General features: G+C 42.6%; 1 protein-coding gene across 4 annotated transcripts in view; it reads left to right on the plus strand.

Moving 5' to 3' along the window:
- zbtb46 (zinc finger and BTB domain containing 46) overlaps window positions 1–12,811 on the plus strand; it is a 71,265-nt gene that overhangs the window by 38,134 nt on the left and 20,320 nt on the right. Inside the window, exon 1 of one of the 4 annotated variants that reach the window (XM_042491130.1) lies at window positions 910–1,101. The exons of the other annotated variants lie outside the window; for them this stretch is intronic. Within the exon in view, the coding sequence (XP_042347064.1) occupies window positions 951–1,101 (151 nt within the window). The 5' untranslated portion in view covers window positions 910–950. Of the gene's footprint in view, window positions 1–909; window positions 1,102–12,811 lie in introns of those variants that run through there. 4 annotated transcript variants of the gene reach the window in all.

The raw sequence follows: 12,811 nt of genomic DNA on the forward strand, positions 1-12,811 counted from the left end.
TCAAAAATGTACATAGTTAAACTCTGTCTACACGCACACACACACACACACACACACACACACACACACACACACACACACACGTGTTGGCATTGATCACTCAGGTCTAAGAATTAAACTACCCAGAATGCCTCTTGACAGGATGTCCTGTTGGCACGGTGCAGGGGTGGGTGGATGGGGAGGTTTCTGTGGTTGAACATTCATAGCAGTACCCCCATAGCTAAAACCCCACACATCAGCACACACTCCATCACTTACCCCAAATATCTATACGCAGGTATATTAATGATTGTGGTAAACTTTTAAGATCACACCTACAGATTTAGAACACATCAACATCCTCTTTAACTCAACTCAGTCATTTGTTTTGACGCTCAGCTCTGCACACATATTAAAAAGATGATAGGCTACCTGAAGGATTTTTCTTTTTTCTTCCCTTCATAATTTCCAAAACACACTTTTCATTTAATACAATATATGAATATAATATTTTCTCAGCTTATTTAGGATTGATTTTCTGTGTCTAAAAAAATTCATTAATAGTAGAAGCAGAGCCAAAACTGATTTTTAAAGTACAATTTGCTTTTGTGATCAGCAGGCAGGGTATTTATATTTTCTCCCACTTTCTCCAAGTTAAAACTCCCAAACTGTAATAATATAAAATGTCAATTAATCAGTCTATCAATTTTATAGAATTTGTCAAACCCCGTATTTTTTTTTCAATACTTACAAAGTTGTTGTTTTTTTTTTTTTGTTCGTTTTTTTTTTTTTATCTACGGTTCCCATAATGCAAATGGCGCTGTAAACAGGAAGTACATACAGTAGTTGCCAAGAAGTGGTGAGGTAACTTTAGCCTACAACTCTGCCCGTTTGCCTATATTTGCTGACACTCAGGGAAATTGGCACCAATAAACGTATGCCGAATTAGCTATTAGCAATTCTTATCTGAAATGTATTCATTGGTGTACGGACAACTGTCACTGGATTACGTAAATACTGAAGAAAACGTAAAAAAGAAGCGTCTTTTGTTTATTATTTCAACGCGGATTTATGGACGTAAACTCGCGATGGACATCGGACCTAATGAAATCTTCAGAAAGTGTAAGTCACACTGAATTTTAAAAATATGTGTATCATGTCTGTGTGTTTAGATGTGACTGAGATTAAGCACGTGTTTTGACGCTAATCGTGGCATTTGCGCAATTACCTGAATTCCCTTTCACCTCATGCAGTATCTTTGCCTCACGTGACGGTCCCTCTTCTCACAGTTTAAAAACCTCTAGTCTAAGGTATTGGTTCCCAACTTTGGGGTCGGGGCCACCCCAAAGAGTTACAAAATGAATTTCTGGGGCCTCCAGATGACTAACTAGATAGGATACACACAGTTGAATTTTCCCTTTTGCTTGTGAAGTAGTAGTTTTTTTTTTTATTTTATCAGTCTTCCTAACATTAACCAAATAAAACATATCAGGAGGAAAAAACACAGTCAGTGGTTGACATACGAAAGAGGTTTAGAACCTCTAATCTCATTCTGACAAGAGGAACTTGTAAGCTGTTGTGTACAGTGTCCTCGCTGCAAAGAATAAAAACTTTTGTGTGTGGGACCTTGTAAAAATAGTTTCTAAACCAATCTGTTCCTTGTAAAAATCAAGACAATTTCACTGAAAATCCTCAAAAAATAAAATTAATGAATAAAAAGGATGAGCCTTACATATGAGCCTCCTTCTCCTCTAGGATGAGAGATCTGTGATGAGGCTCCTCTCTTGGAGATATGAGATGGAGATGTGATGCGATGTGAGCTAGGATGCCTCTCTCCTCTCTCCTCCACTGATCTGATAGCCAGTAATGGGCCCTGTAGCTGTGAGCCTGGCAGCACCGCTCACTGTGGCTTATGTGTCACACTGTACCCAACATTCACCAAGAGTTAGTCGAGCGCAAGCAGCCGGGATATTGAAACTAGTAAAGTGTGTGTGTGAGAGCTCAAGAAAGAGAGGTAGACATATATGTTGGCAGACTGACTGACAGGGAGAAGCAGAAACAGTAACTTTCATGAAGAGTTTAACCCAAAAAAAGTGCTTTACAGTAAGCCTATGGCTGGATCTGTGCTGTCTTTCTCTCTCACTTTCAGTCATCTTGAAGTTCCTCTTTCCTGGTCTGTTTATTTTAGAAAGGTGGCTTTGTTCTATTTACCGTACCCGCTCCCTCTGCGGCCTCTACCCCCGTCAGACCAGTTAGAAAAGGGGAGCGACGAGGAAGAGGAGGAGGTAGAGGAGGGGGGAGAAGGAGGGGGTTGCCTGTGCATGATGTTTGGACAAACGGACAACCCGAACAGGATATAGAGGTCTACAGCCTGTGGGTGTGACGGTTTGGCCGAGGCGCAGCTCACACACAAACACATGTGCACGCACACTCACACACACACACACACACACACACACACACACACAAGTACACACAATCGTGGGAGTGTTCCTGCTGGAGGGCAAAGTCTCCCTTCCTCTTACACATTCATTCTCTCCTTTTCCCTCCCTCCCTTCATTCCCCTTTTCCGCCGTCACACCCCTCCACACCTCCTTCCTTTAGACCTCTCTTTCTCCTTCATCCCTTATTTTTTCTCTTGTGACAAACCCCCTCCGCTCCTCTTTTTGAAAAGTGGGAAAAAAAAGTGTTAAAGATACGGAAGAGACGGCCAACAGCAATGAGAAACTAGGAGGGAGAGGCCAAAATCACCACAGGGGACAATTATGGCTCGGGTTGTGTACATACAAGTGTGCACGTGTGTATTTGTGTGTGTGAGTTTGATCGTTATAGAGACGTTGAAGACAGTCCTGGAAGCCACTATCTGTCCTTCACAACTATTTGTCCCCTCCTTCTCTCCTCTATCCCTCCTTCCCTCTGTCTGTTTGGACCTTCCTTTCCATGCCGTCAATTCACACTGTCACTTCTGTTTTCACTCATCTCGTACACTGGAGCTACGGTGGCTGATGTGTACAGTGTGTGTGTTGTGTGTGTGGTTTCACATAGAATACAGGGGCTTCAAATAAAAGCAGCACTGTGGGTTAAACTCCGTCCTTGTCAGTAGAATCTGTGAGCTTCTGTGTGTTTGTTTGCTCATGAAAAACCGGAGCTTCCAGGTTCTGTTCCAAAAGAAACCAACTTCATGATCACGCTGACATCAGTGATGCAAATGACTAAAAATCCAGCCCTATAATATAACTTAACTCAATGCATTTTTTCTAGAAAAGGATGGTAACACCACTTGCCATAGAGGGTTAAAGGTCACTTGCTTGACAGACTGAGGTCAAGTCAAGGGGTGAGAACGGACTTGTCAGTCTTCTTTGTCCCGACATGCCTGTAACAATAGTTACTTAGTAGGGCTATCAAAAGATTAGTTTTTGAAATATCGATGAATTTCAGTAGGCGATTGAGATAAATCACATTTTAATCATGGTGTCAATTTCAGTATTTTGCATTTCAAAATGGTTTTGAAGTCCCTATTGTCAAGGTAAAGACATTCTCATCAGGTTAGCTTGATTAGGAATCAAATTACAGCAAAAAATGTGCAAAATAGCCTGGGACTAGCATTAATTGGGAATGTCTGTAAAGGGGAGACTCGTAGATACCCATAGAAGGCATTTTCATTCTGATGTCTTGAGGTCAGAGGTCAAGGGATCCCTTCGAAAACAGCCATGCTTTTTCTTTTGCTAAATTTAGCCTAACTTTGTAGCATTATTCAGCCGCCTTCCTGAGAAGCCAGAACTGAATCGTCGGGTCTTCTAGATTCATATGATACCAGTAACATCACTGTAGCTTTAAAATTCAGCACCGTACAGTCTCTTAAAGACAGGAATGTTGACCGGCAGTACAGGATTAAAATAAAAAATAATTCGTTATGTGTGGCACTTAATTGTATCACGATTAATGCATTAACACGTACAGCCCCACCACTTACACAACTTTTTTGTAAGCGACTATAATCAATATTTTCCTCAAACAACAATCAAACAACAATGTGCATGGAGAGAGGTGTGGCTTATAAAACTCACAGAGAATCACACAGAAAATCTGCAGTTCCCCCCAGGCTTTTTAGTGTCTTTCAGCTCATTGTTCTGGTCTTGGCTGCTTTGGTTCTCTCTCATCAGTGTCTTATCAGCTGTGAAAAAGCTGCAAAAAACCACCCGCTCAGCAGCAAACCTTAGACAAAGTTAGTAAGTAGTTGGTGAACATAGTGGAGAATTTATTCAAGATGCACAATATTGGATTTTGGCCATTGCCAATGCCAGTATATACACAAAATTCTTTCCAGCTAATTGCAGGGAACATCAAGTCTCTCCTGCAGTGAAATTAACATAATATTATGCCGACTCTTAGTGATGGCCCACTGACAGATACAGTCATAGAATAAATGCTTTTTAAAATGTACACATTCACTGGGCAAAATAAGACTGCTGCTTAAACTTTGGTAATGTAAACATACCATATGTATTTTTCGTAACATTTTCAAACAAATATGTAAAATGAATCCGACTTAAACAGGCTTGATGGTCTTCAGGGTTGTCTTTTCTTGAGACAACCCTGACAATAGCCACAACCAGAATACATTTTACCTGTTTACTAATTAAGGACGCATAATTAAAGTTGTCATCTTGGCAGAAATGTTCATTTTTGACTGATGCCAAAATCATTTGAAAGTCTCTATTTCCAGATACAAAGGAGGTGCCAATTATATCTTACATCCCTAGAATTAAGCAGCTAACAGGTCAGATATTTTTCTCAGGACTTAAGCCAGCAAATGACAGAAACAGATTAAACTGAGTAAATATTGTACATACGCTTCTTAGGTCATCTGAGACAGGACTTCAAATTAATGCTAATGTTGCTGCGTATCTGCTTTATTCGTGCTAACCAGTTATTAACTTTTATAATATGTTGTAATAATCTAAATACGTTTATAATATGTCTACGCTGAATTTTTGTAAGCTCAAATATGATGCCAAAAGCACAGAAAGCAGCAAGATTAAGGACAACAAAGGATAATCGAGCAACAATTGTGATAAAATATGCACACTGCCATGCTGGAAAAACATCATGGGAGCTTTAGCTTTCTAAATGCTAATTGTTGTTTAAGTGTATTTAAATCACAATCGGTTCAAAGACTTGTTGAAGCAGCTGTAAGTAGATAGTAGTGCAATAGTAACTCCTTTTAGAAAGACAGGTAAAAAAAATACTAAGTTAATAATTACGTTAATTGAAATGGGTCTTTGGGGCTCTATATGCTCTGTTCTTTGTCATTAGACATGATGCTACCTTTACAAAAAGAGGCCAAACTCTCCTTTGTTCCACTGTCCCTCCCCCCTACTCAAACCCCTTTGCCCCAGATCACCTGCCTGCCCGCACTCGTCATTGTTTTCCACCTTCCTCCATCGCTCTCTTTGCGACTCTTTCCTCCTCGCTACCCTCATCCACCAGCAGCAGCATGCAAAGAATAACTTCATCTGATCTATTTGATCTCCTTTCCACTCTCCTCTGCTCAGCCCCCACCCCTTCTCCTCCTAAGTCAGTATCTCTGGATCTAAAATGGGTCATGGGCTTGTTTCAGGTGGAACCTCCCCCCACAACAGGGGTACCCATAGTTTTTTTTTTTTTAAGTATTATTATTATTATTATTAAATCAAATTCCCCAGTTGAGACTGCATCTGACCTGAGTGTAGAAAAAAAGGGGGCCTTTGTGTGAATTCAGAGTGAATGAGAGAATATTTTGGTGCTGGAAGGTGACGGTTGTTGAGAAAAGTAAAAGAGGGTTTTAGAGTTTGTTGTAAGAGCTTTTGTGTGTGTGTGTGTGTGTGAGAGAGAGAGAGAAAACATGTGAAATAGGTAGAGAGACAGAGTGTGCATTTGCATGTGTATATGGTGTAATTGTCTGTGACCCTGGCAGGTTTTTTTTGTTTTTGTGGTTGGACTGTTTGGCCTTCCCATAGCTCTTCTGGCCTCAGAGACATCCAGCCTCAAGGTTTAGTGTGTGTCCCTGTGTGTAGATGTGTGTGTGTGTGTGTGTTGTACAGGAGAGGAGAAAGGGAGCGCTGGGGGTTAGAGGTGGATTTGATAGCACAGGACACTCAGACCCCTCTCTCCCCTCTCCACCTCCATTCCCCTCTGTTCAGGCCTTGATAAGTGGAGCCGGAGTCTGTGGGGGTTAGGGATTCCTGTCTGGCACAAACACACACATATACACATAGAAACACACACATGCACTGGGATCCGCCCGCTCTACATTCCTGCGTCCGACTAAGGAAGCAGCCTAGCCGTCTTCCCCTCCACTCCCAAATTATCCCCTTCTCCTAAAGTCACTGCATACTTATCACACGCCTCTCTACCTCTCTCTTCCACTCTGACTCACACATACCTCTTCTATCTACAGTGTTTTCGTCCTCTCTATCCTTTTCACCGAGCATGCTGCAGATAGCACGTCTGATCATCTAGTAGTGAGTTGCAAAATGTTTCATTAAAGCAAGCGGAGATCTGCCAGTGCAGCGACATACGTTAATGTCACCTTATTGCAAATACTTGTTCAAAACATGTATCGTTTTCATGATGGTTGTGATCTGTCACTCACTGCTAGAAAACATTAGAAACTGCATTGGAAACATTGGAATGGATCCATTGTATCAACAGAAAAACATAATTTCAGATACGTCTGCTGCTTATTTGTCACTGTGGGGTTTCTTGTTTGATCTTTCATTGCTCAACTCTTACATTTACCCCATCGCGTCCTTTCACCCTCTTATCGTCATCTGTTTTCTCTACCTCCCCTTTTGCTATCTTACTCTGTTTAATATCTTTTACCCCCTACCCTCCCTTCCTCCCTCCCTTTCAGGGGTGTGTAACAGGGGTTAGGAAGGGGTCGTGTGGTCTTGCGCTGCCCTTCTCTCTAATGGCTTCTTAATGAGAGAGCCAGAGAAGGAGAGGGAGGCAGGGAGAAGAGCAGTTTTTAAGAAGTGGGGTGAGATATCAGTAGTTCTGCTTAGGGCACTGACTTTTTTTGTGCATGTGCATTTGAGGCTGCGTGCACGGTATGCGTGCGCACACGCCTACACTATTTGACTGACCCCTTGCTCCATTTCGAGCCCTTTCCGAGCTCTATGTTCCTCTCCGGGGAAAGAGGAAATGACACGTTTGTAGCCTTGAATAAGCGCTGGGGCTCGTCACACGCAGTGTCCACTGGGTCTAGCTCAGGGGAGGAGGGGGAGGTGGGGTGTTGTGGAGGTGAGGGAGGAGGGGGTGGGGATGGGGCCTGCTCTTTAATTTGCACTGCTTCTGCTGATTTGATCATAAGCAATTAATCTCAATGGCTCAGCTCGGCTGCAGTGGGGGAAGAGAACACAGTCCTTTATATGCATACGTGCCTCACTCCCCTCCGTCCACACTGAGTGAATTTTACACCTCTTACACTCATATCATAGTCATGAGGGGAGCATGCTGTGGTCATTTTGTCCCCATTGTCCCACATGATTTCCCCCTTGCAGAACATTGTGGCCTCCATAGCAAGTTTTGGTTTTGCAGACAAATATTGTTCAAAAATGTTTTAAGGTGTTTTAAAAGGTTTTAATGAGTCCTGCAGTAAGGCTGCACAATTCTTCTAAAATCTGAATCAAGATTTTTCTCCCAAAGAATCAAGGTCACGATGCTCTCACTATTCTCTGCAGTTACGCCTCCAAAACAGTAATCAGCGGGGTAGATTCTGTGAAGTGCTGTAAAGTTTGACTCATTCAAAATGCACAATTAACAAGGCATAATAGCAACAATTTCAAACAAAAGTACACAAATCTTATCTAATAAGATTCATAGGCAAACATTTGTCTTCCGCTGGACACATTTTTTTCCCACAAATACAATATTAGCACAAGCTTATGGCATTTTATATTGTATAAATTAGCCCAGCAGCTAGTGATGACTTCCTCTACTCATATGAGGTCAAAAACAACAGCAGCATTTGACAAAGGTAATGTTATGACTTTTGGCTCAAAAACATCAAGCTAACATTATTAGCAGAAGCCTATGGCATTTTACATTGTATAAATTAACCTAGCGGCTAGCAGAGATTTAAGCAGCTGTAAAACTATATATGCTTTATTTCCTATTCACAATGAAAGTCCCACGTCGTTTTGTTATTTAGTTGCCTTTATTGTGAAACTGCCAAAACAGGAAAAATCATTTTTTAATCTGCAGCAGCTTAACACAAATGCATAAGGAAATATAAGCAAGTGAAGTTTTATAGTATTTAGAAATGAGATTGCAGAGACGTCTTATTTTTTTATCGACTAATCATCCAGCCCTATCCTGATATCATGTAACATCAATCTCTCATAGGAATTCTTCGTGTTTTAAAACAAGTGGGAACATGACAACAAAAATCAAAGTTGGATTTAGACAATCAGTGCGCATAATCAGCTCCACGTTGGCTACGGTGCCAGAAGTGTGATTATGGAATTAGAGCCACATTTTCTATTTCGGTGGCATCTTCACAGGCTGGACTGCTGAGAGGCTCACGGTGTGGTGCGAGGTTCAAGGTCCAGATCTGTCCTGCCTCCGTCTTTAGATCCGTCCAACCTTTATCAGCTCAAGAGTGACACAGATCTCCACTGATCCACTAACACTAAGCTCGCAGCTTGCGCAGGTTTGGCCCCGTCATCCACGTCTCATCTGTCTCACTTCCTTCCTCTGTTTAACCCTTCGCTCTGTTCCCTCATTTTGACCCATGCGTCTGTGTGAGACAAACACTGCAAGTCCTTCCTTCACTCTCCCTTTTCTGCCCAGCCTCTCTGCCAGTTTTCCATCTCGCTCTATCTCCCTCGCCCTTGCTTTCCCTCTCCATGGCACCATACTCCTCCCATGCTGAGGCCAGAGCTCTCTCCATTGTTGGAGGCACGTTGCCAAGGATACAAGCACAGAGAGAGGCACAGTCTTAATGTTATAAGATGGGAGAGATGAGCGTAGAGAGGGGAGAGGGGCAATAGCTCTCGTGCTCTGTGGTCAGTGGGCAGCCCGACAACACACCAATGCTCTACAGGGAATACGTAACACCCCCGGCTCTGTGGAGTGTCCCTCTGTGGACGGAGCACAGTGACATTGACTGTGGAGGAACCCGTTGTCCTGATAATCTGCTCTGTGCTCGCCTGTTGAGACTGAAGCGTATGATGATAGCGTATACGTCTTCACATGTTGTGTTTTTGTACATTTGTCAGGCAACCATATGTTAGGGGCTTTTTAGGCCGGTCTACAAAGCATTTGTCCATCTAAATGAAAAATATTTGAGGACATTTGAGTTGTTATATGTCTTAGTTTTTGATCACAATTCCTATTTTCTCTAAACAAGTTGACAGAATCTGCCAGTGCTGTAGAATATGTGTAATGATCAGACAGAGGCGCACCACACTGCCTTTTTTGTTTAAGCCTGTCACAATTACAGAGCACTTTTTGCAGCTGGCTGTGTCTTTTTTTTGTTGTGGCTAGACAACCATTCAGTCTCCTGTCTTTAGCTTAACCGCTATTTTGTTGTAAAGTAAACTCGCTATTAAAATTAGCGTAAAATGGACAGGTGAGGGGCACTTTAAGACTGGACACAGGGAATTGAAGATCCATGTGGGTATGTGAGACCCGCAAAAAAAAGGAATCACAAGAAAAAAAAATCACAAGGGGTACCATCAACATGTCCAGCAGCTTCACCTAGATGATGGTTAGTTCAAGGCTTCAAGGATTTTAGGATTAGTGGGGACAGTTTGACAACCTGCTGTGAACTGTCAGGCCTAGTTACAGTTGGTTAACGTTAAAAAGTAGTTCAGTTTGTTCAGATATGTCTTGCAGCTTGCCTAGTAGGGCAACAATGATACTGTATGCTTCACCACAGAGGGCCCGCCTCACAGTTTAGCTGATTGAACAATGGGGAAACAACGGCAATGATATCAGGCGCTTTTGCGCTCTGACCATACGTTTTTTAAACTTGAGGCATTCATGACACCCTTGCAAAAATGCAAGGTACATAGAGCGAAAAAAAGGCAAAGCACTCAGCAACGCAAAAGCTGTTCAAAATGCTTCACTCTCATTGCGAACAATTATAAAACGCCTCCCCAGGCTGCTAAAATGCGCTCTGTCCGATCGGTGCATTACAGTTCCAACCCATTTATTCCAACAGGATGATAGTCCCAATACAAATCAACCTAAAACAACTGCAGATGTTCTTAATCCTTCTGAATGTATCTGTTTTATTCCCAGTTTTTGTGTGACAGTAATTTGGGGAAAATTCGCAAATGCTTTGGAGAAAATCTTTGCACAATGCTGACACATTTTTATATGAAGAATATAAAGACGAAGGCTCAGCACACTGCAGTGCAAGTTTTTAGTCAGATTCTTGAAGCAGGTTGATTTGTCATGGGAGCAAGATCTCGTAATTAAGCTTATACGAGAATGGAATTTTTTGCATCTGTTTGATGGCAGACAGTATAGTGTCAGACAGGAAACAAGGGAAGAGAGAGGCAGATATAACATGTAACAACAGTCCCCAGTTAAAATTAAAATAGAGACACTGAACTTATCTTAAGAGTTTCAACACTATGAAATTGGTGGTTTGGGGTTCCTCTGCTAGATAATTTTGAGCAATAAACACTTAATGTCCTCCATTCTTGTTTTTTTATGCTCTAATATGTGCCTTTTCTGCATCAATGTATGAGGAAAATGTCTTTCATTTTTTGGTTTTGTAATTGTTGGGGGGGGGGGGGGTCACAGGATGTCCCCTGCGTCCCCATCCGAAATCTACGCCTATGGGTTATTTGGTATATTCCATAACCATGTGGCTATCAAGATATCCTAGATTGTCAACTTTTAGGAAAATAACACTTTAGGATTAACAAAAGCAGAGATGATTTGTGTAAAAATCCCTGATCTACTCCAAAATGGATGCAGCTGCAGGTAGCAGGCCGGACTTTACATGCTGATCTGTGGATCCTACATTGAATGTCTGTTTACTCAAACATGTTCAACATGTGAGCCAGAGTGCTTTAAGGAGCACACACAGCGTCTGAGTGGTCATACATTTCTCCAGAATGCCGAGCTGGAAACATGTTGATTTCACCTACTTTGTAGCTAGTTGTTCAACTCATCTTAAATTCATTACCAGGGAGCAGTAAAGAAGTAATTATGGCTAGTTAGTTGCCTCGAGCTTCTGAGATGGTCAGTGTGAGTTGGAGAGTGTGTTAACCCACACACCAATAACCCACAGGCTCTGCACAGCATCCCCACCCAGCGCCTTTGTCGTTTTCCACCTCCACTTTCCATTATCCCTCCTCTCAACCTCTCTCTCCCACCTCAGCCTGCAAATACGACCCTGGACCAGACCGGACGGGGCTTTTGGGCTCGTGCCCGCTCACCAGTACCTCCCATGTGCGTAAAGTGAAGACATAGCGTCTCTCTCTCTCTCTCAATCTCTCCATCTCTCTGTCTTTGCTTTTAGCACAAAGCCCTGCGTGTCTGCCTTCCTTCCCCACCCAGCATTCTTTCCCCATGCAGACCTCTCCCCCGCTCTCTCTCTCTCTCTCTCTCTCTTTTTGTCGACTTCCCTCCTACCCGCCAACTCGCTCAGCCTCACCCTACCTTTCATTAGCCCACTCTTTATCTCACACACTCACTCGGCTCGCTCTCTCCCCCCTCCACTCTCCTATCTCACCAGCTTTTACACTCCCTGTCCTCTCTCTTTTTTCCTCTCCCACTCTCCCCCCCCCCCCCCCCCCCTTCAGTTGCTTCGGCTTTTGTTTCTGATACATCTTCATTTATTCCTCTCTCTCCCTTTCTTTCCCTGCTGACCCTATTATTTTTATATTCTCTCTCCCTCTGCCATCACTCCCCCTCTCTGCCTCTCTCTCTCTCTCTACCTCTACCTCCCTCCCACTCCTCTCAGTCCCTCTAAGCTGCATTAACTCCCCAGATTACCTTGAGCCCTGCAATCCTCCATCCCCCACGCACTCACCCGCTCCCTCTTTCCCTCCCCTCGTTCACTCACTCACTTGTTCACTCAGACTACGTCCGCACCAAGGCGGCTAATTTTGAAATCGCAATTGAAACATTTGGAAAGGACTGAAAAGGACATGTGATTTTTGAAGAGATCTCCATCCACACTGACACTCTTCAATAGGGAAGTTGATGAATCTGGTCTCTGCTTGCTGTCACCTCCTGCTCTCTATGATCCCCTGCTCTGTGTTTTAATACAGCTAAACTCACTTAACATATGTTTCTGTTGTCAGACATCTGAATGAGCATAAAATAGTAATTTGATTGCGGGTCATCAAAGCGAACCAACTGAATTTAACTCTGCTGCGCTCAGATGTTGCATTGTGTGGTAGTAATATTGACAAAATGAGTGATCACAGAGGATTAGAGGCAGCTGAAAGTTCAATGAAAGTCCACTTTTATTTAACCTCTTCTAAATAAACTGTTCTACAAAGGAGACATGATTTGTAGACAGTTATGAGGCAGGAGTCAATGCTACAGACACATCTTTTGAATTAACTGTGTGAACTTACTTTACCATTAGCAAATGCATCTGTTAAACGACAGTTAGCAGGCCAGCTGATTCAGAGAGCTTTTCACACCCTTCAGTAACTCTGTTAAGTGAAATAGTGTACATTCTTGGAATAAAATGTCAGGGGGAGTAAACGACCCACAGAGAAGATAGAAAGAAGCTTTAAAAGCTATTGTGACTGACTAGCCTGGTTAGTGTGTTAGCTCACCAGCTACAGACTGTGGCTACTCTGTTGTAACAAGG

This window comes from Plectropomus leopardus, chromosome 8, assembly GCF_008729295.1.
Source record: "Plectropomus leopardus isolate mb chromosome 8, YSFRI_Pleo_2.0, whole genome shotgun sequence".
NCBI lineage: Eukaryota > Metazoa > Chordata > Actinopteri > Perciformes > Serranidae > Plectropomus > Plectropomus leopardus.